The sequence below is a fragment of the Cebus imitator genome, unplaced genomic scaffold (assembly GCF_001604975.1).
Source record: "Cebus imitator isolate Cc_AM_T3 unplaced genomic scaffold, Cebus_imitator-1.0 Scaffold158, whole genome shotgun sequence".
NCBI classification, from domain to species: domain Eukaryota; kingdom Metazoa; phylum Chordata; class Mammalia; order Primates; family Cebidae; genus Cebus; species Cebus imitator.
In genome coordinates, this window is record NW_016107473.1 from 3,548,383 (window position 1) to 3,571,589 (window position 23,207).

At 47.8% G+C, this 23,207-nt stretch overlaps 2 protein-coding genes across 2 annotated transcripts; both read right to left on the reverse strand.

Moving 5' to 3' along the window:
* Positions 1–8,050: 8,050 nt before the first annotated feature.
* Positions 8,051–9,294, reverse strand: LOC119473421. Its single transcript, XM_037743895.1, has one exon. The coding sequence runs from the start codon at positions 8,618–8,620 to the stop codon at positions 8,195–8,197; it is 426 nt and encodes a 141-aa protein (XP_037599823.1). The 5' UTR covers positions 8,621–9,294; the 3' UTR covers positions 8,051–8,194.
* Positions 9,295–10,445: 1,151 nt separating this feature from the next.
* Positions 10,446–13,408, reverse strand: SOX21 (SRY-box transcription factor 21). The gene has a single exon (XM_017543556.2). It carries the CDS (start codon positions 12,904–12,906, stop codon positions 12,076–12,078), a length of 831 nt encoding a protein of 276 aa, XP_017399045.1. The 5' UTR covers positions 12,907–13,408; the 3' UTR covers positions 10,446–12,075.
* Positions 13,409–23,207: the final 9,799 nt, after the last annotated feature.

A 23,207-nucleotide genomic window follows, 5' to 3' on the forward strand; every position in this document is an offset into this window, starting at 1 on the left:
TTTTTAAAGAGATGAGGTCTTGCTGTGTTGCCCTGGCTATAGCGTTTTGCCTGTTCACAGGTACAATCCTACTACCTGTCAGTGCAGGAGTTTGTGCTTGCTCCATTTCCAACCTGTGCCAATTCACCCCTTAGGCAACCTGGTGGTCCCTGCCTACCGGGAGGTCAACACACTGATGCTGAACTTATTACAGGCACCCAATAGGCATAGTGAACTATGCCCCAGAACTTCTGGGCTCAAGTGATCCTCCTGTCTCAGCCTCCCAAATAGTTGGTATTACAGGCTATTTGGTTTGATGTTGCAAGAGAAAGGGGTGAGATTTTTCTGGAGCTATGTCCTTGACTGCATCACACAATATATTTGCTACCTCTTGCTGTGTAACAAGTCACTCCAGAAGTTAATGGCTTAAAACAACAAACATGGATTATCTTATGGCTTCAGGGGTTTTGAATCCAGGGGGCCTTGCTGTTGAGTACCCTCCAGCTCAGGGGCTCTTCCAAAGCTGCAGTCAAGCTGCCAGCTGGGACTGTAGTCATCTAAAGGCTCGACTGGGTGACTTTTTCACTTAGCTGCAGACAGGCTTCAAGTCTTTGCTGTCCTTTGGCCAGATACATCAGCTCTTGCCAAGTAGGCCTCTCCATAGAGCTGCTTGTTTCCCTTAAAACAAGAGCTGAGGAAGAGACAGAGAAGGTTTAGGGGATAGACAGAGGGGCGGGAGCAGAAGTCACCATCTGAGAAGGGAAATCTCTTGGTCACATTCAATATGTTAGCAGCAAGTTCAGCTTACAATTGAATTTACACAAAGACAGGGATACCAGGCAGTGGGGATTGAAGTCGTCTTAAAGGCTGCCTCCCAGAGAAGGAATGAGATCTGGTGCACAGTAGAGAGGCTGGCCCTTGCTGGGAGCAGGGATTGTTCCTCCACAGCACATCTGTGGGTACACAGAGCCTAGTAGGTGATCAGCTGTGTGGGTGGAAGTGAAGGTATTTGCTCGTTGGCACCAGGTGCCTGGGAGAATGGCAGGAGACAGCATTAGTAACCAGGGTTCACTGTCCTTTGTTGCTCTACTGTACCCTTCACCATAGCCAGAAGGATTCTAAATCCAGCACAACACAGCTCTCCAGCCTCTCAAATGCTTAACAAGGAAGAATTTAAGGCATTGCACCAGGGTTTAGCAACACTGTCACTTCCCTGAACTAAGAAAAATGCCAGAAGGCCCATATGGAACTATAACCAGGAGAAGGAAAATGAGGAGGAGAGATGGAGAGAGAAGAAAAGGTGAGGCATCATCTGGGGAATCTACTCACCAGCTGGGTTTTCCTCCCTTGGTTTCTCTCACTTTTCAAAAGTCACATTAAGCCAGAGGCCTTGACTTCGAACATTTATGGCTCAAGAGAAAAAGGCTTGTCGATGGTTTGTTTTGCTAAGGCAGAAAAGTGAGACAAATTTTTTTTTCCCCACTGCTTGCAGCATCCCCACACCCATCGGTCTGTGGTCATGATAGGATGGATTTTCCACCCGGAGGAGCTTTCCAGAAACAGCACATTATCAATAAGTTTCTGTTTTGGTTTAAAAGGATGTCAGGGAACATCTTACCTGGCTAAAATTGTGGAAGAGTACTTCCTTTCATCTATAGTAAAGGATAGCAAGGTTAAAGGAGTTCGGCTGTGGGGGAGGGCAGACATCTAGAAGTTCTACTTGATGTGTGACCTTGGGAAAGTCCTTCCTTATCTATATATTGGAAATATTTGCCGGGAAGATTAGAGACAAGCCTGGGAAAGAGGCTTCTAGGGGGCGCCATTCACAGGAAATACAAGGAGAAGGCTGCCTCGTGGCCTAGCGCATCAGAGAGGCTCAACTGGCAGAAAATTAGGAACTCAGGAAAAGCAGTTATTAGGGGCTCACGGCATCCTCAAATGACTTAGGGTTGTCCCTCTTTTGGTATTACGTAGATACAATTTCTCCCAGATGGGCTTTGTTTAGCTCTGCACCGCCATCTTTCAGTCCGGGACCCCAAGTGTCTTGTCGCCCACTCCTGACCATCTTATGAGACAACATTTTCCCAGCAGAAAGCTCTTTGTCTCCTTTGCCAGTAGACCCAAAGCTCCTCCAAGGCTTGCCCTAGGCTTCTAGAATTGTCTGCCTCTGTTATTCCCGCAAAGAGAAGAGCTCCCAGTCATGGATTAGGGCTGCCTTTATAGCCGATAAACGTGATCTGCACGTGGGAAGGCAGCCCAGGACCTGGGCTAGGGCGCGTGGATCAATAGATGTCCCAAGCCCACACCATTTTCCAGGGAACAGTTTTCAAGAAAAGCCTTGGGCCTTGGGATCTGGTTTGGGTCCTAGGCTTGGTCTCGTCCCCAACACTTCAGCAGAAAAACCCGGCTCCATTACGTGGCTAAAATTGTGGATGGGCAGCCTTTGGGTGATCTCGGACAAATGCCAGGGGCGGGGGAGGGGGGTTGGGCAGCAAGCTCCAAGTAGCGCTCTCGCCCTGGACGGCAGCTCATCCCACCAACCTAATGACTGTCACGTTGTGTGTCTTTTGCAAAGCGCTTCCTACCTCCCCAGCGCTGTTCTGCGCCCCGCACCGCCTGGAGCGCGCAGTCCTGGGTATGCTGCTGCAAAGCCAGCCGACTACTTGGACTAGCGGTGTGGGCGGAGGTGGCAGCCCAGGGTGGGACGTGGGGCCTTGGTTTTGCAGCAGCAGGAGCCTGCAGGCTTGAAGAAGGCCTTAAGGCCCACGGAAGCCTCATCCCATCAAGCCTTCGCCTCCTCGCTGAGACCCTGAACTGCGCAGGGGTTGGAGGGCACCCGATTCCGCCCCGGCCCGGCCTGGTCACCCAGTGTGTGCGGATGAGAGAGAAGAGACAGAGACCTGGAGACCATGGGCGGGGGCGGGTGGTGAAGCTGTTGAGGCCTACACGTACACTTAGCTTTGTCACTTCTCATAGGTTCCAAAGATGCAGTGGCTTCAGGGAGACAGGTCGCCAGGGTGACTTCTCCGAGCAGAAGATGGTGAAGGCTTTGGACTTGTAGTGGATAGGTGATGATCCCCCTGGCCGCCTGTAGGCCCGCAGACTTCAGAAAGCAAACGCTTTCTGTGAGCGCGTTGCCCTCCCCGGAATCCGCAGCTCAGCTCTTTCTTTCCCGCTATAAGGCCAGGATCTCCACCCCGTGCATTCGGGGGCAGGTTTAGGGTTGCCTTAGTTTTGAGCAGTTACTCAAGTTGGGTAATCCTTGTCCAACACCAGGGGAATGGGAGGAATCTCCCATTCCCAAATCTGAATCTTTATCATAGAATGGAGGTAGCTTCTAGAAAGAAAAGAAACGGTGTCCGAGGACCCTGGAGAGTGAGTGCACGCATATCCGTGCCGCCTGAGGTGCGCTCGGGCACCCAGGATAGGGTGTGTGTGGGCAAGTTCGGGGGCGCGCAGACAGAGACCACGCTGGTTTAGGCGGACCCGCACTCCCGCCTGCTTCGGGAATCAGCGGCTCCGCAGTTCCGGCTCCCGGCGCCCCAGGGAGGCTCAGGGAACGGTGAGCGCAGCCGCCGTGGGTTCATGTTAATTCACGCGGCCTGGAGCAGCCGGGTTCCAATCCATATTAATCAACCGCTCGACCTACTCAAGTCTAAGTTTACTGGAGAAAACGTAGTCCCCGAAAAGGAAGAACAGCAATCCGAGCTCTGGAAGCACATAGAAGCCTTGGTCTGGGGTAAAGCAGTTGGTGCCTTTGTCCCGCCAGACCCTTCTCCCAGCTGCCCGAAGTTGGGCGGCTGGTGGGAAGGAGGGTAAGGGCGATGATCAGAAGGGGGCTCATTGATGCCCCCAGGCGCTTGCCTCACCACCGAAGCTGGGAACAAGACCCCGAGGTCGTCCGAAGTGTCTACCGGCGGCAGACTCGATTTCCCGGGAAGAAAGCTTCCCACACTTGTACCAAGACCCCTTCTAAAGTCCTGTCAGAATTACGATTTATTTTATATTTTGTACTAAACAAGCTCCCACGACTTAGATAAGTTTCAGGCTGCACAAAACCTGCTTCGCACTGTGGGTCTGCAGGGGTTAAACTCGTGGGGGTGAGAGGCTGGCCCTAATTTCTGACACTCTTCTTTCTAGTGTGGCTCCAGCCCCAGAGGGAGGGGTCGCCGGGACTGGAGGCTGCGGTGTTCTCCAAGACCCTCTCTCCTTTCCAGGTCCCTCCTTTCCATGCTGATCCTGCAAAAACCCGGGTGATCATCGCCTCCCACTCCCCTCCTCCCAGATCTGGCCAGTCTCTTCTCTCGGGCAAGGACTTTGCGGAGGGCTCTGGGTTGGGGGCACCGGGGTCCTCTGCCGCCTCCAGCTCTTCCGCGAGTCCCGCCACTCCTCAGCCCTGGGCGTGCCTTCCGCAGGTGAACCCAAAGGTGCGTCGGAAGTGCTGCAGTTCTGTTCTCGTTCTCTCTTCTATCCTCCCTCTTTGACTTCCGTTTCACCCAGCACCCACTTTTCCTACGCTGCTCTAAAGAAGTTCTCTATCTCCTGTCCCAGGCTTTTCGTGCGTCCTTCCACTCGTCTTCACCCGGCCAGTCTATGCAGACAGAGTAAGGCCATGTAGGCGACCATTCGGATAATCCAATTTAAAAGAAACCCCCTTACAAAAATTCAGCTAAGCAGGAGGGAACGAGGGCGAGCGCTGGCACAAATGTTTGTTGTGGAGAATTCCAGTGTTTGTGCGCAGTCCCAACCCAACACAGTCTCCCCAGGATCCTGATGCGCACCCGCACAATGATGACTTCCAAATCTGAGGTTTACCACGTGGTAACAAATAAACAGGGGTCCACTTCAAACCCGCTGGATGTCTGTGTGTGCGCGCGCGCATGAAGAAGCTTTTGTACATGAAATACCCTCAGGGCAAACGGAGAACGCGCTAAAGGCTCCCCTGAACTCAGTAACAGTACCTGAAGGGTCTCAGGGAGGACAAGCTGGGCTCCCCAGGAGACACTACATGGTGGTGACAAATCCACCTACAGGTGGTGATAACTCTAAGAAGCCCCCCTCACCTCTGAGGTCGGGAGAGCCCCTTTAAAGGTAGTCCCTCTTCTGCAGACACTCCTCTCCACTTCCGACCTTATGAAAAGGTGGCCCCAGAGGAGACAACCAATCTGAAAAGCTTCTCTGGTCTGTTATCCTATGTTGTGCCTCTCCTTGCCGGGTTTCAAGCTTTCTGCAAGTGGCTAATTACCTTAGGGTGATCCCAAAATAAAATGGTAGGACTGGGCTACGGAAGTGTGTGCTCAAGTGAAATCGACAACCCAGTAATATCATCCCTTGAAGAGAGTCTGAAGACGTCCTGGTAATTTCCCTTAAGAAATCTGGTTTTACTGGTGGATCTCCGTAGAATTCTTTGCCTAGAGGCTGGAAATGAGTAATAGGCCGTGTGTCTCCAAGCCTCGGCTAATTTAATAATACATACTTTCAAGAAGAGCAACGGGGTGTTTACAATTAGTACCTAAATTTCTTCTGTTTGAAAAAAAAAAAAAATCCCTAAATAACCCCTCTCCCAATCAAGCACGAAGCTCGAAGGAGGTAGAAATCAGGTGGAGACATTTTCCAAAGGAATTAAAAAGCCAACGCAGATTTTATTTCCTCCAGTCAAGCGTGAGCGATGGGGCGGCCTTGAAAGGACTAGGGAGTCCACAGGACAAAGCTTGCAGAGAGGGGCAATGGCCCCGGGGGCGGGGGTTGGAGGGGGGTCACAGAAGGAGAGCCACTGAGCTCGCTGCCCAGCGGTGCCACTTCCCTGCTCTGCGCAGAGGCCATCATCGAAGGCCCAGCGACACCTTGACCCTGGAAACCCAATCCAGCAGGCCCCTGCCTCCCCACAAATATCCATCGCCCCAAATCGCCGTGTGTTTTGGTTTCTCAAAGCGACTCCCAACGGATTTATCCAGATAGAGCTCTTTGGAAGTTTTTCAGATTTTTCAATTTCTAGGAATTTGCATGTTCTAAGTGAAGCTGAAACCGCGAAGGCTCAGGTTACACTTTAAAATATGCAAGGCTTCCGTGCGGCCCGACACTTTGTAAGGCTCAATTGCTTCTTAAGAAAAAAGAACATTGCTTTGAGAATTTGGGGTTCCCCGCCTTTTGTCACATTTCAGAGCTCCATTCCCGCCGGCGGGCCGGGAGGTCCGGAGAGCCGCTGCCCAGAGCTATCTCTCAGCCCCCGCGCATTCTCAGGGACATGTCAGCTGGGCAGGCTATAATTTGCATTATTCCATTAAGTTAGAGGCAGCGCCGATAACGACTGAAAAGTTCCACGACTGGGTGGCCCCGCGACCCGCAGGCCTGGCGAGCAACCATCGAAAATAAAACAATTGATGTCGTGGGCGGCAAAGGCCTCTATGCACGCCTCCAGGGCAGGCCAGGGAACCGAAGGATGTCCCAGATCTCCGCGGGTTCGCGCCTTGCCTGGGGATGGGGGGAGGGGCAATCCATCCAGGAGGTTCTCTGTTTCTTGAGGTTCGGTCAAAGACCTAGGGCCCGGGGGGAATGGGGCAGGAGCCAAGGAGAGAAAACTGAAAGAGGCAAACTTTAAATGTATCCTAATTATTTAAGGGGGTGGATTCTGTGTTTCTTTGCAACTTCACAGCCTCTCCACCCTGGCTTTGGAATGGCTTTGGCAGTGAGGAAAAGGGAACGCCGGGAGGGAAGTAGTTGCTTGTCTCTTGCTTATTCTTCTCTTTTCCACCGGCCCAGATAGGCTGAAGGCAAAACTCTCAGCAAAGGGGAAGCCACCATCCCGTGTGGACCTCTCTCCCAGGGAGTGGGATGATGAAAAAACAAAGTCCTCCTGGGGAAGCCCCTCGGTATCCCCTAGCCCCCACCTTTATGAGGAGGCCTGAGTTTCCCCCTTTAAATTTATATTCATTCATTCATTCATTCATTCATTCACGACTATTCACTGAGCACCTACCATGTGTCAGACACCGTATTAGACTCTCAAAAATGCGGCATAAATGGAAACCAGGACCTAAACCCAGAGCCTCAGGACTGGGGGGAATGTTTGACGATCAGCCCGTATCTTGGAATGGCCAGGCTCGCTGCTCCACAGATTCCAGCGCTGGGCAAATGGACACAAGGAAACATAACTTCTGCATAACTTTTACTACTTCTTTCCTTTTTCCTTTTGCAAGTAGCAAAGGACCATTAATTAGAAGAATAATTACTGCTACCCCATATTATCCCAACCTGTTCAATTTCTATCTGCTGCAGACAATGCTAATAATGGCAATTATTGCTTCTATAAACATCCCGAGGCAGCACTCTTCCCCCCCGCAGTGTGTGTGTGTGTTTAAAGAATATATATAAAAAGTTCCTCGGCTCATTTGCATAGCTTCATCTTTACCTTTTCCCATTCAGCCCTTGCAAAAGCATATCTATTCAAAGCCCTTGCAAAAAGCATATCTATTCAAAGGGCATTTAGTCCATTTCTTTCTTGGCCGGTAAACCTATTCATCAATTGTTCTGCCTTGTAGATCGCATTCTAATGCTAATCTAGCGTGTTAAATATCTTTTTGTTCCCCTTTCACCGTTTTGTCATTCAGTTTATCCAGTTTTGGTCACCCATTTTATTTATTTATGCGCCTGCTCCTATTCAGGGGCTCATGTATTTTTTATTATGTTGTTTCACTGTCACGCAGTGTCAACTTAGTCTATTCAATGGGGGCTACTTGAAGGCCGGAGGGACAAAGCGTGTACACATTGCACCGCTATTCATTCCGGCCAGCTGGATCGGCTGAAAAAAAAACCTTGTGAAAAGAAACGCCTCACAATGGACACAGAAGAAGTGCACAATGCTAACAGTTTTCCAAATACCACTGATTGGTTTCTTCACAATGAGGAGAAAGCCGCCGCTTTTTCTTAGCTCCACTTCAACAAACAACACTCTCACAAAACCTCCCAACCCTGCGTTTTGTTCTCGGACAAAACCTCCTCGACTGTCTAAACGCTCCCACTGAAGGACAAAAAAAAAAAAAAAAAAAAAAAAAAAAAAAAAAAGATGCTTTCAACCATTTCCCTTTTTCCCCCCTGCAAGAGAGAAAAAAGAAAGTGGGGGGGGGGATTGTCAGTGCATTAATAATATCAGTCTTTTAAAAGAAAAGGGCTGACCTTTGAGATGCACTGGGCTGAGGGAGAAAGAAAGGGGGAGAGATTAATAAAGTTTGGACGGCTCCCTCGGCCTCCGCTGGGCCGCGGGCACAAGGAGGACGCGGACCCTAGAGGCGGGCGAGTTGCGGGAACTTCGCTGGCCTGGAGGATGCTGCGGCCCGGGCGGTCGCGAGCGCCCGCGCCGAGCCGCGCTCTGATTGGCTGTCGCGCTGGTCCCTATCTGCTCCGGGGAGAGTGGAATTTTCTCTCCGTCTTCTGCGTCCGGAGCCTGGGGGTGAGAGGGAGATCCGCGGTGCTTTCTTTTATCTTCTTGGAGGAGGAGGAGGAGGAAATTGTGAAGGGAAGTAAGAATCGCGGCCAGCTCCGCTGTTCTCCCAAAGCCACCCCTCACGCGACAGCGTCTCCTGCACCCGTTCTTACTGCTTACACAGGGCAGTTCCACCTGTTTGCCCAAAGCCCAAAGCAACATGCCTGGCCCCTTGGATACGAGAGTTGCTTAAAGTTTTGGGGCAACGGTGAATACCAAAGAAATTGCATCATGGCTTTAAAAAAAAACCCCTTTAAAAAGAAACGAAAATAAAAGGAAGAAAAAAAGGAAGGGAAAGAAAGAAGATGGAAGGAAGGAGAGAGAAAGAAAGAAAAATGGAGAAACAGGGAGCCAGATGGAGACAGATAAAGAGGTGAAGACAGAGATCGCGAGCCAGCAGCAGCTCTGCCCATTTCCAGCGCTGCATTTGTGGGCCACATTCAGACTCTTCCACCCACCCCCGGGCCTTTCTCTACTCCCTTTTGCCCCAGAGCCGCTCCCCCATCCAGCCCCTTACTTCGGCACAGTCTAACTTGGCAGGAGGCTCTCTGCAGGCGCAAAACCCGCCAACTTGTTAGCAAGGTCCCTGGAGTCAGAATGGGTGATAAACGAGGCTGTGGGGCCTGTGGAGGTCCTCAAACAGCCGCACAATCTGTTGGCGATGTGACCCTGGTGCTCACCCCCGGCATCCTCACCCCTCCTCTTACGCATCTTTCCAGTCCTCTTCTCATTCATCAACCACTCCGGAGCGTTTCTCCCAGAAAACGCTGATCTTTGGGAAGGGGGAGGGGGCGGGAGGGGGCGGGGAATCTTCAGGCCGAGGAGGCGGCCGAGCTGGAAGGCTCAGGGTGGTAACTAAGATTTAGGGCTGGGGTGATTTCCAGTGAGCCGCAGGAAGTTCCGTGTTGAGAAGGGATGGGCTGCTACAAAAGGGAAAGACGAAGCCTTGAAAGGATTTAATTAACCGTGTCAGGGATAATTACCCCTGGACAGTCCAAATTAGTTTTGCATAATCGCTCAGAACCATATGAATTAACTTATAATATTGCAAAGAGCTCGGGGAATAACGGGAGAGGGATCATTTTAATTAGTGAATCAGGGTCAAACCAGCAGAGCCTATTTCTCACATTTCCATAACTTTTCATGGTTTTTAAGATATTATTCCGTTAGGGGAAAACAATGACTTTAAAGACTTGGGTCGCTTATAAAGACGTGCAGCTCTACAAAACGTCTCAATGGGGAAACTGGTTTAAGACTTGTATATAGTATTTTAAGAATTTCCATTTTGGTTGAGGGGGGGCAAGATCTTCTTACAGTTGTTTTTTCTGATAGTCTTCTATTTCTTGTATAAAATTAAAATCCTTTATGATTTCAAACTTTTTTCTAGTAGAAATTTGTCTAGCCCTAGAAATCCAACCCTCTCCATGTGAATGTTAAACTTCTATTTTAACGAGATTAGCATAACAAAATTAGGTCCTAAAGAGGCCAAAAGTTGTACTTTGTCCTTAGTAGTGATTATCCTCCAAATAAAACCTTAAGGTGTAAACAAGGAATACCCCAAAGATAGGAGAACAAATTACACTGATTTAAGTGGTGGGGCTCTTCAACTAACAAGATAAAGTGGCCAAGCAACTTTCCCCTCTTAAAATGTTACTGGAAACTGCTGAAATGCTTTGAACGGTCTGGATGTTTTCAATGGGCTCTGTTCTACTGGTTCATGAATGCCTTTTTTTTGGTTGTTGTTAAAGCTAATACAACTACTTGGGTATTTTTTTTTTTTTATCTTCTTTCCTATTCAGGATTAAAAATGTGATAAATCAGGTTTTTGGCTCTGAATAACAATGGCTTGATTTAGATTTCCTAGTAAATCTATTCAAAAGTGAAACAAAGAGTGCCTTTGGAGGATACGTTACACTTCACCTGGACCAGGCACGTAAGGGCAATTCAGATAAAAATCTTGTTAGGAACTCAACAAGAAATAGAAGAGTTTTCTCTTTTCCCTGGTTCAGGCTTTATTTAAACTCTTTGTTCAAAAAAATGAACAGAGTGATAGTCGGATTCTAATTTACAGATATACCTTAGACGTCTAATATTAAATTAGAAGATCACACAAGAAAATCATTTACACATAAAGATTAAAACCAATATTTAAAATTTTAAAAACTTTATATTACATAAAGCCAAAATGAAACTAAATACATGTTAGCCAACTTCATTCACAAACATTAGTCAAAATATATACATTTAAAAATAAACAAAAAAAAAGCTAATAATTGAAGAAGGTTCCTTTTTTTCCTAAAATGTGTTTTATCGTAATTTGCAAATTAATTGCAGGAGATCTAAAAAATAAGCCAATTGAGGAGAGAAATCCAAAACACATTAAACCAGCTCAAGTTGGGAGAGAAATGCTAGCTGAAAATGAGAGACATCTGTTGAAACAATTCTGTGCTTTTTTCCTTCGGTTTTGCTAAATAATAAATATATAATTACCAGACAAAAAAGTCTGATTTAATCTTCGATAAAATTGCGATTCTGAAATAGTTTCGCAATTTTTAAAAGTTAACTTTGACATTCGCTCAAAATGTTTTTGAGTCTAAAAGCGACTCAAACTTAGGGCAACGAAAATCACACATTTTCCAAGCCTCAATGTTTTCACTGACATATACACATTTACAATCTTAAGGTGAACTCAGCCATAAGGAGAAATAGGAACAGCGCCTTTCCCCCCTCTTTTTTTTTTTTTTGTAAACTGTGTCAGAAATCCAAGCGAATGGACTCAGGGAGACTTCTAGTAGTTTGTTGTTGTTTGTTTAGGGAGAAAATCCAATTGACAACTTTCATCTCACACATATTTCTTGTTGGCGTTTCTTGCTCTTGAGAAAGAGCTCTTGCTCTGATTTGCATATGGCGTGATAAACAAAAGAAACCGTGATCATCTCACACACAAAAGGCCAGATTCGAGCCGGTCACTGGTCAAGAATGGATCCGGTCTGGGAGTTCTGCTTGAGAGAACAGAGATCCGCAAAGTTCAAATAGTACAAGCAGGGAGGCAAGGCTGCTGAGAGCCATCCCGCTCCCAGAAACGAATGACACAAGCAGCTTTTCCCGTGTGCCAGCCATTTCAGACCTCACCTTTCAACAGAGTGCATGCAACACGGACCGGGAGGGGGCGAGGGGGCTGGGGGACTGGGGGGCTGAGGGGCGAAGAAGTTGAATGAGAGAAACAAAAACAAAACCGACCAAGAAACTTCCAACAAAACTGGAAAGGCCAACATATCAAAAAGTTACTCCTCCACCTCCGTGGATCAAAACGCAACAGGTTCCGAAGTGCAAAGCAAACACCAACTGCTGCAGGACACAACCGCCCGCTTTCGAGTTGGCTGCCGAAGTGCGGGTCTGAAATGATGCGGCGAATGCACAGGCACGCTCGCCCGCGCCCTCGCTCGCTCGGCCTCTCCTGCCCCGCCGGGTCCCCTGCCTCCGCCTGGCACCTATACATTCTATGTACATACAAAGCGGGCCCCCGGTCTCGGGAGGTCGCACGGGACGGCCGCAGCGCTAGTACTATACATATGTACACGTGTGCACAGCGGTCCTCGCGACGCGGCCCCGCGGGGTCATAGCGCGGCGGCGTAGGCCGCAGGGTAGGGGTCCAGCTGGGGCTTGCCCATGCCCGGCAGCAGGATGTAGGCGAGCGGCGGCTGCAGCCCGGGGCTGGGCCACGCGCTGCAGTTGCACGGGATCATGTAGCCCGGGTTGCCCGGGCTGGGGTGCGAGTGCGTGTGCCCCCCGGCGGCCGCGGCCGCCGCTGCAGCCGCCGCCGCCGCGCCGTGGAAGGCGCCCGCGCCCGCGGTCGGGTAGCCCAGCGACGATGCGTACGGGAGGCCAGACGAGGACGACGAGATCTCTGCCATCTTGGAGCCCAGGTCAAGCAGCGAGTAGGGGCTGCCCGCGGCGGCAGCGGCGGCGGCAGCGGCGGCGGCGGCCGCCGACTGCGGGAAGAAGACGCGCGCGGCGGCGGCGGCGGCGGCCGCTGCCGCTTTCTCGGGGTTGGCGAGCAGCGACTCGGGCACCAGGCCTCCGCCAGCCCCCGCGTGCAGCCCGGCGCCCGCCTTGAGCGCGGGGTGCTCGGCGTCCGCCACTCCGCCCAGGCCGTAGGGCACCGGGAAGGCGAACTTGTCCTTCTTGAGCAGCGTCTTGGGCTTGCGCCGCGGCCGGTACTTGTAGTCGGGGTGCTCCTTCATGTGCATGGCGCGCAGACGCTTGGCCTCGTCGATGAACGGCCGCTTCTCTGACTCCGTGAGCAGCTTCCACTCAGCGCCCAGGCGCTTGCTGATCTCCGAGTTGTGCATCTTGGGGTTCTCCTGGGCCATCTTGCGCCGCTGAGCCCGCGACCACACCATGAAGGCGTTCATGGGCCGCTTGACGTGATCCACCGGCTTGGACATGCTCTCGCCCTGCCGCGGCTGCAGCCCGCCGCCGCCCGGGCCCTCGCCCTCGGCTCGGAGGAAATCAATGTTGGCTGCCCGAGGGGACCCGCTTGACCGGCCGGGGCTCGCCGCGCCCCACGTCGCGCCCTGGCGTCGCTCCCTCCCCGGAGGAGGGTGCTGGGGAACCAGCCCAGGGCCGCGTCGCACCCCGGGCCGCCCTAGGGTCTCCGGCCGAGCGCTCCGGCAGGTTGTCTCCGGGACACTCTAACTTCTCGGCGGTTTCCCCTCCCCGCGGCGGCAGTTTGCCCTTGACGTTCTTTGGGTGCTTCGTCTCCAGTGGTGTTTGCTCGCGAGCTCCCCGCAGGTAGCGGCGGCCGGGCAGAGCGCTCCTCCTCCTCGGTCGTTCTCTCTTAAATGCAAAACAGCCCCCAAAGTTGCGTCGCGGAGGCTCCACCAAGTTGAGCCGAGGAGCCCGCTGCCGCGTGCTGCCAAGTGCCAAAGGGGGCTCTCAGCGGCTGGAGTGTTTGGGTTCTCCTCGGTGACTTTCTCATTTGACAGAAGCAGATGGGGGTGGGGAAGGAGGGGAGGTGGCCCTGGAGGAGGAAGAGGAGGGGGAGGCGGAGGAGTGTCCGGGCGCGCCACGGGAACGCAGAGCACAGCAATGGATATAAATACAAATACAGCGGCACCAGCCGGTCTTCTTGGCTCCGGGCAGGGTGCGCCGACGGGAAACCCCCAATCGGCTGCGTGGTTTTTTTTTTTTTTTTTTTTTTGGAGGGGGAACTGTCCCCCGCAGCACCTGCCTCTCGAGTCCTCTCCGGCTGCTGGACTGACGGGAGGGGCGAGAAAGGAGGGTGGATGAGGCTTGAACAAGCGTTGGTCGCCGGGCCTCAGAGGCAATTCTTCTGGCTCGCCGAGGAGCCGCGTCCGGCCGTCCCCTGGGCCATGCCGGCTCCACTCGCTCCGAGCCCTTCCAGGCCTGCAGGCCGACTTAGGGCTCCCGGAGCTCCCCCGCCGCGGAGAGCAGCGCAGGCTCCGCGCGGCGTCGCAGGCCCGGCACCGGCCGCGTCCCGGCCTCGCTCTTCTCGGCAGCCGCCCGGCACTTGCAACTAACTTCGCCCAAGTTTCCGGGGCCGCCGCGCCCCTCTCGGCGCGCTCCTGGGAGCGTGCGCCCGCGAGTCCGCCGCGTCTGGGGCCCCTCTGTCCTCGCTGCTGCGGCCAGAGCCGAGCCGGCGCAGGGGCGGAGGTGCTGGAGGAGGAGAGTTAAGGAAAACGCGCCATCACCTCAGTCCGCAGGTCCACGCTGGAGCAGCTCGCGCTCTCCCCACTCCCACGGCGCAGGGGGCCCCCTTCCCGGCCCAGGCCGCCCTCTGCACCGGCTCAGGTGAGTGTGGCTACCTGCGTGTGTGCGCGCCCGGAGCCGGCACTGGGTGTGCATGTCCAGCCGCGGCTGTGTGTGTATATCTGGGGGCCAGAGGAGGAGGTGGAGCCCGGGACTCCGGGAGGGAGGAGGGACCAGCGGAGCCGCCTCCCGCTCCCACACCCCCAGGACCTCGAATTAACAGATCCCCTCCGCCCCCCGCCCCCTCCCAATTCTCCTCCTCCCACTCCTTTTCACTTGAGAGCAGGTTTAGGCGAGTGGAGAGTCCGGAGCGCGCCGCGGAGTCTGCGCACTGTTTGGCGTTGGCAACCCCTGGTGTCAGCCCCGGCTACCCAGGCGTGCAGCTGCCCTGGTTGCGGCCCCGGGAGCCTTGTCGGGAGGAAGAAGGCGGCGGGCAAGAGTAGGAGAGCCTCTCCAACTGTGCAGGAAGAGGGTTAAGCCTGGGGAAGGGAAGACTCACCCTTGAAATTGTTTGAGACTGTTCCTAGTAAGTGCTCATTTTCCTGGGAGCTCCAGGTGTTGCTTGCAACAGATGCTTCTCGCATTTTCTTGCACTGGTGAAGCACCCAGTCAGAGGTAGTGGAGTGAAAAATAGTTCAGGAGGGAATAAGGACACTCTTGGCAACCTTTCCGAAAAACAGCTAGCCCAGGCTGAGTATGCATCCTTGACTGACTATTCAAGTCTTTCAAAATTCTGTTTTGTTTGTCTGTTGTTTTAATCCTGGTCACCAGAACCATCTATATGCTGATCTCTTTAAGGTACAGTTAACTTACCGTGTCTCACTTACATGCACAACTAAGGTGAAGGAGTTTAAAATTAATAAGTGTAAGTAGTTTCTCTGGAAGGCAGAAGTAAAACGTACCCATCACTCAATGCTGGAATATTTTCATGCTAAGTATAATTTTCTTCTTTAGTAGTTAGGGCAGTTTTTAAAAAATAGTTAACACGATGCAAAAGTCAAACAGCATGATTCTGTTTGCGTGTTTTCCTCACTTCTTGATATGCTGCAGCACACTTAGAACATGATCGGCCTGGAGGTTTTATTCACATGCTGGCCTGTCCTTCAGGGAGAACTTGCTTGCCTTCTTTCTTTGGCAGTTGGGATTTGACCTAGCCCCGTGGTATGTGCAAGTAGGAACATCTACAGACGGTAAACCCTTTAAGTCTTCCTGCGATTTATATTCGGTTCATACAGACAAACACACAGACACAAAAGCTTTGATTGTCATTATGAACGTGAATTAAAACTGTTTCAGGCCGTCAGATTTATTTAAAAGTTAGGTTTGTTCATTTTAATAAAAGAATAGGGACTTAAAAAATTAGAGTTGTAGTAACAGAACTGTGAATCAGCAGCGGCATGTTTGTGTTTTTCTGAAACTGTCGTATTGACAAATGCTAATTTTGTATCAGTTATGCCCTTGCATTGTTAAAACAATTGGACTGATTTCTCCAGAACCATATTCCTTTATAGGCTCTGTAAAGACACTCTTGTCACTCACAGACTTTGGCTAGGGCAATACGAAAACACTAACAGGTGTAATTATATAGACCGGAATATTAAATGTACAGTTTTGTGATGATAAACTACAAAATTATCATTTCTGAGCTTTTCACCTACTGACTGGCATAATAGGTTTGAGACAAAAATATGATACACTGGCACACAAAGAACATGTGTATATATAGGGCACAAGACATGAAAGCTGTTATTCACTAAATATTGTGAATAAAGTTGAATCTAATCGTGAAAATTATTTTGACACACAAAAAGGGAGAAGGATTGTGAAAATGTGTTTTATATTAGTGAGTTAAATGATTTTGTACTCTTCAAATTTTAGTTTAAAAAATCCACTGCAATTAATTATTACATTAGAAAGAAATGTTTGTATATATGATTGAAATGTATGCTTATATGTGCAATATTTTATAAGAATAATATATGTAAAGTTCTTTGGCTATAGTTTTTTCAGTATACATTTACAATATTGTCTGTCTATTGGTATTAAATGAGCCAAATTTGAACGTTCTCAAGTCCAAGAATGTTGAACTGTGGGTAACAAAGGTGTCATAAAAAGAAAATGACTCTTTGTGTGCTTGTCTATTCACCAAATGAAATTTCCCACGTTTCAAAATAGGAAAGATTTGGTTTTAGTTTTTGGCTTCTAGGGTATCAATATTCTTGGCCTAAACCCTTCACAACCAAAGAAAGAGCCCTCGCAATCAGCCATGCATTAAAGGAAGGCAACGCTTTGCTGTTATTAACCAACCTTCACACCTCTTGTCTGAATCTGGTTGAGCTTTTAACAAAGTAAATTTTCAAGCCATTTTCATTCATATGTACCAAAATATAAATTCACTTATAATTTCCTCATATCTTGTGTTTGAATTGATAGAGGTATGTTTTTGTTCTTGTGCATTTTGTCTTAAAGATGAAAAAAATCCCAGCATGTAGGAAATGGAATAGTCTGTGTGAGTTAATAGTGAAGGAAAATAAATTGAAGGAGAAGTGTAAGTTTGATGGGCTTTATCTTGTCAACTCTTGATTGTAATAAACAGTATAATTTGATCAGTAGAATCGTGTGGATCTGTATTTTCCGGTGGCCACAGTGATACCTGTGATTGCAAATGTATCAAATCAGAAACTGAGTGATGCTCCTTCAGAAAAAGTTTGTGGGTCTGTGTAAATTCAATTTTCACTTCTCCCCCTTCAGTTCTCCCCAGCAAATGGTCTCTTTTCAATTCTAAAACTTTCACTAGGAGGCAGCAATGAGATTGTTGGGGAATAAAAAATACCTTAGCAACCTGACAGGCTGGCTTGCTTGCTTTCTCTTCCACGAGGGTGGGGAGAATACTTGGGTCCCAATGTGAAAGGAATAATTTTTCTCCATCTTTTCATCCTCCTCTCTCTCTCATTGGGGTTTCACCCAGGTGGCTCACTATCACATTTTTCTAGAACCATTCTAGAACCATGGGGGTGATAAAACACAGCAAAGACAGAAAGCCAATGGAGAGAAAGCCACCCTTGCACACCGAGAGCTGGCAGCTATTGTTAGAGAATGTTGGGGATCTGTACTTAAGCAAGTGTGGTGAAAGAATTCAGAAGCTTTCATACCTGCATAGAGAGGTGATATAGCCTGTTTGTCCTGTTAAGAAGGAAATGAGAAGACTGTGACAACATCATCTCCATAAAGCCAGAGAGACAAGAAGAGCTGTCTGAGGTCAACAGTCATGATGGAAAGCAACGGCTATAAGAGTGGCCCTTCACCAGTGCCTGCCAATTTCTTATCCTTTTGAGATTTTTGTCCTTTTATTCTTGCTGTTCTTGCCATGCTTGGAAACTGGAAATATACAGATCATTCATGGAGAACGCCTTTCCTCATGTCTTCTGAGCAGGGCTCATGCAGGCTGACATTTTCAAAAGGAGCTTTACCTAGAGGACAGAACACGAAAAACAATGTCAAAAACAGTCCCCTTCTGCCACCGCCCCCCCCCCAAAACCTAAGAGAAAAAAGACAACACGAACCATTCAAAACAGACGACTTTACGACATACCTATGTCAGATCCCAAGAATCCTGTAAAAGCATAATTTTTTTTAGGATGAGAGCCTTTTTTGTTTTGTAAGGGAGAGAGAGTTAATCCTGAACAAAACTAGAAATGAATGAAGGAGGGTTGGACAGTAGGGTGTCATTGGCCTATGTAATGAAAACTTCCAGCCTTCTGTAGCTGTTAAATGAGGAGACTGGCTTTTGGTAGGGCGGGGTTCCTTGTGAATTTCATCACCACCCATGCCCTGGTTTATTTTGAGAAAGAACAAACCTGAGAAAGGGGATTCTCTTAAGTATCCCAGCATGGCGGTAGATAAGCCATGCTTCTGGCTTTACATAAGTCACTCTGATCGTCCCCATTTCCACCTTCTGGATTGCCCAGCCCTGTGCTTTCCTGGCACTCAGATTCCGGTTCCCATCTAAGGACGGGTCTGCTTTAGAGCTCAATTGCTGAGCAATTCTGCTCCTTAAAAGAATAATAATAATAATAATAAAAATACATAGCTATCAGTTATTGAGTTCTTAAGATACCACACCTTCTGCACACATTGTATTTAACTTTTAGGAAAACCCTATGTTATAAGCATTACCATCTCTAGTTTGCAGACTTTGAATGAAGCCTTAGAGCCAATGAGTAAATAACTTGCCTTAAGTCACACAACCATAAGAGGAAGAACTGGGATTTGAACTAAGCTGATGTTTTTAACCACCAGCACTTAGAGTCCCAGTAGAAGGCTCAGCCCCTTTCCAGCTCAGATTCTCAGTTCCACTTACTTCTCTAAGCTTTCTGTGACTGACTCACCACCCCACTCCCTCTATGATGGAGTGCCAGTGGCAATCTCTCCAATAAGGCATTCCAACCCCACAACAAGGACACCCCAGTCAGAAGAAGCAGTCTCTCCAAGTCCCATCCCTGCTGTTCTGGGGCCAGGCCTCCCCTAGCTCCCATAGTCCTCAGCACAGATTTGGCCTTAGGGGCAATCCACTATCCCTCCCTCCCACTGCAAACACTGAACAATTGCCTGCCCTGAATAAACCCTATTTCTACCCTTTCTCTGATAGCCAAAGGCAGCTCCAACAATGTTATCTAATCTCAGTCTTTACTTTCCCCCAACCCTACTTCTCCGGCCCTTCCCTCCCTTTCTACCTTTCCTTTGTAAACCCCAAGTACACAAAATCGGTTTAATCACAGTTCCTGACTCTTGATACACTCTCATAACTGGTCCATCAATGGTCCAGTTTTATTTAGTTAACTATATTTAACAATTTAGCAAGTGCCTTTATGAGTCCACCACTCAAAATAAAACTTGCCAATGAACCTGTATCTAACTAAATTATCTCTCCAGTAAACTCTCTACTCACCTCGCCCAATCCAATGTGGCCATTTTCATTCATATCGTTTTCCATCTAGATGTATGCCTTAAAAATATGTTTTTATTTTAATGTGTTTTTAACATAGAAGTTTTCGTAAGTTAAATACTTTGTATATAATCTTTATTATCTAACTTTCATATATAATCTTTATTGTATAACTTTGGATTCATCGGTGTTACTGCGTATCACTGTAGTTCATTCATTTTAGCTGCTGCTAGTATTTGGTTGTGCAAATATACCACAGTTTATTGCTTGCTGTCCTGTTGATGAGCATGTGGGTTGTTCTCAGTTTGTAACCATTATAAACTGGCTGCTATATGCATTCTTGTTTGTGTCTACTGCTGGACATGCATACAGGTGAAAGGCTGTAAAATTGGGAAACCCACCTAGTGCCCTTTTTCCAAATGGATCCCTTTGAGTTTCTGCTCATTTTTGATTTTGTTTTCTAGGCATTCAGAGGTTTTTATATTTTTGTCCCAAGTTTATTATTTATAGGAGGATTGGTCTTATAGGAGCCATTTTTTGTGTTACCAGCATCCAACTGAAATTGATTTTTATGTATAGTATGAGGTTTGACATTTTTTCCATATGGATACTCAATTTTTTAGAGCCATTAATTTTTAAAATTGCCTTTTTATCCGCTCATGAGTGCTACCTTTGCCCTAAATAAAATTGATGTAAGTTGGTTTCTGAGCTATTTTGGTTTACGTTTAAAATTTTTTCTATTGCACTATCTTAATTCTGATAAAGAACAAGTCCTCCCATCATTTTCATCTTACTTAAAACTATCTTGGCTACTCTTGGCCTTTGCATTTCTATATAAATCTTAGAACAGATTGTCAGTTTCCAAATTCTCTCTCTCTCTTCCCCTCCCTCCCTCCCTCTCTCCGTCTCTCTCTCTCTCTCTCTCTCTCTCTCTCAACAAGTTCTTGCTCTGTGGCTTGGGTTGGAGTGCTGGGGCATAATCATGACTCATTGAAGCCTTGACCTTCCAGGGTCAAGCATCCTTCCATCTCAGCCTCCCAAGTAGCTGCGACCACAGGTGTGTGCCACTATGCCCACTATTTTTTTATTTTTTTTTATTTTTCTGTAGAGACAGGATCCCCTTATGTTGCCTAGACTGGTCTCGAATTCCTGGGGTTAAGAAAGTCTTCCCACCTCAGCCTCCCAAAGTACTGGGATTACAGGCATGAACCACCATGCCTGGCCCCAAATATTCTTTAAAAACAAAATTTAAAAAAAAATGTTAATTAAGATTGCCACAAATCTCTAGGTTGATTTAGGGAGAATTGACATCTTCACATTGTTAACACTTCTAAGTCATGAACTTGGTATCCCTCCATTAATTTCATTGTTCTGCTGGGTGCGGTGGCTCTCGCCTGTAATGCCAGCACATTGGGAGGCCGAGGCAGGTGGATCACAAGGTCAGGCGCTTGAGACCAGCCTGACCAACATGGTGAAACCTCATCTCTACTAGAAATACAAAAATTAGCTGGGTGTAGTGGAGTGTGCCTATAATCCCAGCTACTCAAAAGTCTGAGGCAAGAAAATCACTTGAACCCCGGAGGCGGAGGTTGCAGTGAGCTGAGATCATGCCATTGCACTCCAGTGAGACTCTGTCTAAAAAAAAAAAAGAAATTTATGCTGCTGAGCAGTTTAGGAGAAAAAGAGACAGAGAGAGAGAGAGAGAGAGAGAGAGAGAGAGAGAGAGAAATTCCATTGCTCTTTCATTTATCTCAGTAATACAGTTTTCTGATAAAATTCTTACACATTTATAATTCCTAGGTTTTTAAAGAATTTTTGATAGCATTACAAATTGCATATTTTAAAGATGATATCTTTTTTATTTATTTATTTTACTTTTTTGAGATAGAGTCTCACTCTGTCGCCCAGGCTGGAGTGCAGTGGCGCAATCTGCAGCCTCCATCTCCTGGTTTCCAGCGACTTTCCTGCCTCAGCCTCCGGAGTAGCTGGGATTACATCACACACCATGCCTGCTAATCTTTGTATTTTTAGTAGAGATGAGGTTATCACTACCTTAGCCAGGCTGGTCTCGAACTCCTGGCCTCAAGTGATCCTCCCGTCTCAGCCTCCCAAAGTGCTGGAATTACAAGTGTGAGCCATGGCACCATGCCAAGATGGTATCTTTTAAAAAAGATAGTGTCTTTTTAAGACTTTTATTTTCTGTTTGTTGCTGGTATATAGAAATACAATTAATTTTTCTATACTGAATTTGTAAGTAGCTACCTTGTGAAACCATTTCTATTTTTTATTTTTGTTGTTTGTTTTGAGACAGAGTCTCACTCTGTCACTCAGGGTGGACTGCAGTGGCCTGATCTCTGCTCACTGCAACCTCCACCTCCCTGGTTCAGGTGATTCTCGTGCCTCACCCTCCTGAGCAGCTGGGACTATAGGCACGTTCCACCATGCTCTGCTAATTTTTTGTATTTTTGGTAGAGATGGCATTTCACCATGTTGCCCAGGCTGGTCTCAAACTCCTGAGCTCAGGCAATCCACCCACTCATCTTGACATGCCAAAGTGCTGGGATTGCAGGCGTGAGCCACCTCACCCGGCCGAAAACCATTTTTAATTCAAATCATTTATTTGTAGTTTTTTTTTTTTTTTTTTTTTTTTTTTTTTTTTTTTTTTTTTTTTTTTTTTTTTTTTTTTTTTTTTTTTGAGATTTTTTTTTTGTACAAAATCATGTCATCTGTGAATACTGAAAGTTTTCTTTCTTCTTTTCCAATTCTTAAATATTTTATTTATTTTTCTTACCTTACTGCACTGTATAGATTCTTCCGTTCATAGCTGAACAGAATTCGTGTTGGTATGTGTCCTTGTCTTTTTCCTGATCAATGTATGGCATGCTGGGAGTCCCCATACTCTTTTCAGAGCTTAACAGCCTAGTTAAGCCCTGGTCCCATTGCCACTCAATCACATGCATCTATGTATCTTCCTGAAATTATGCTTGGTTATACTTTTCTTAGTTTAGACAGTTGACCAAATAAGTCATTTAGTCTTCATCTCTAAGACAAGAGCTCCACCTGGTTCAGTACACGAACTCTGAACACCGAAGCAGTAACTCCTTCCTTCATTCCTCCATCAGCTTAGCATAGATTTTGGCCAAATATAATTGCTCAGCACTGGCCTGGTTATGGTATTAGGCTATTTGCCTCAACTTGGTTTTATGCTGCTGTGCTATTTGCATCTCACATGAAGGAGCGTGGCCTCAGCACCTACACTATTGGACACAAACTCCAGAGCCTGTGACATTGGGCCAGTTTTCTGTAGTTTCTTCCACCACTTCTGGAGCGTGTGACTGCTTGGTTCAGCCTCAGTGCCTAGTGTCTTGAAAACAAGCCAAGACCCCCAATCACTGCACATGGTCCAAACATTTTAAATGAGGGTACTTGTTTTACATAACACCGTAGCGTTCCCTTTCTCTAGAGACAGGGTAAAATAACCCACGAGCAAGTAAATGCCATAATTCCTTCTAATTTTTGTAACTGGAATGTAATAAGAGGACACCAGACAAGAATTCTGAAGTATTCAAGAATTGTAATTAGTCTGATAGCAATCTGCACCTAATCATCCCAGCGGCCTGAAAAGTTAACTCATGACCTTAGTGGACTTATCACCCCCCTGGTATTTGTAGAGCCCCATTGTAATTTAGTGCTTTGTTTGTGCACTAAAGTGTTTCTATACACTAACTTCCTAGTTGACGTGTCCTTTTGTTCATTATCAGCCGCCAATTTCACATTCCAGTCGGTTGTCAGGAGTGGCTGGACTCTCTGATCATAGGCAAGCCTGCAGCACTGCTTTTCAATGCACTTTTAAAACAGTATTTGACATTTATGCATGTATATTGTCTACGAGCAAGTACATCTATTGCTGTCAAACAAAGCCCTGGATTAGATAAAAAATTTGTCTTTATTTATTTGAGGCCAAAGGGGGCTTTCATTGTGGCACAGGGCTGGCTTAATAAAATTATGACTTTACTGTTAGGGACATGTGGC

Coding starts and splice junctions, on each gene's coding strand:
- SOX21 (XM_017543556.2), bottom strand. CDS start 12,906: ATGTCCAAGCCGGTGGATCACGTCAAGCGGCCCATGAACGCCTTCATG.
- LOC119473421 (XM_037743895.1), bottom strand. CDS start 8,620: ATGTTGCTTTGGGCTTTGGGCAAACAGGTGGAACTGCCCTGTGTAAGC.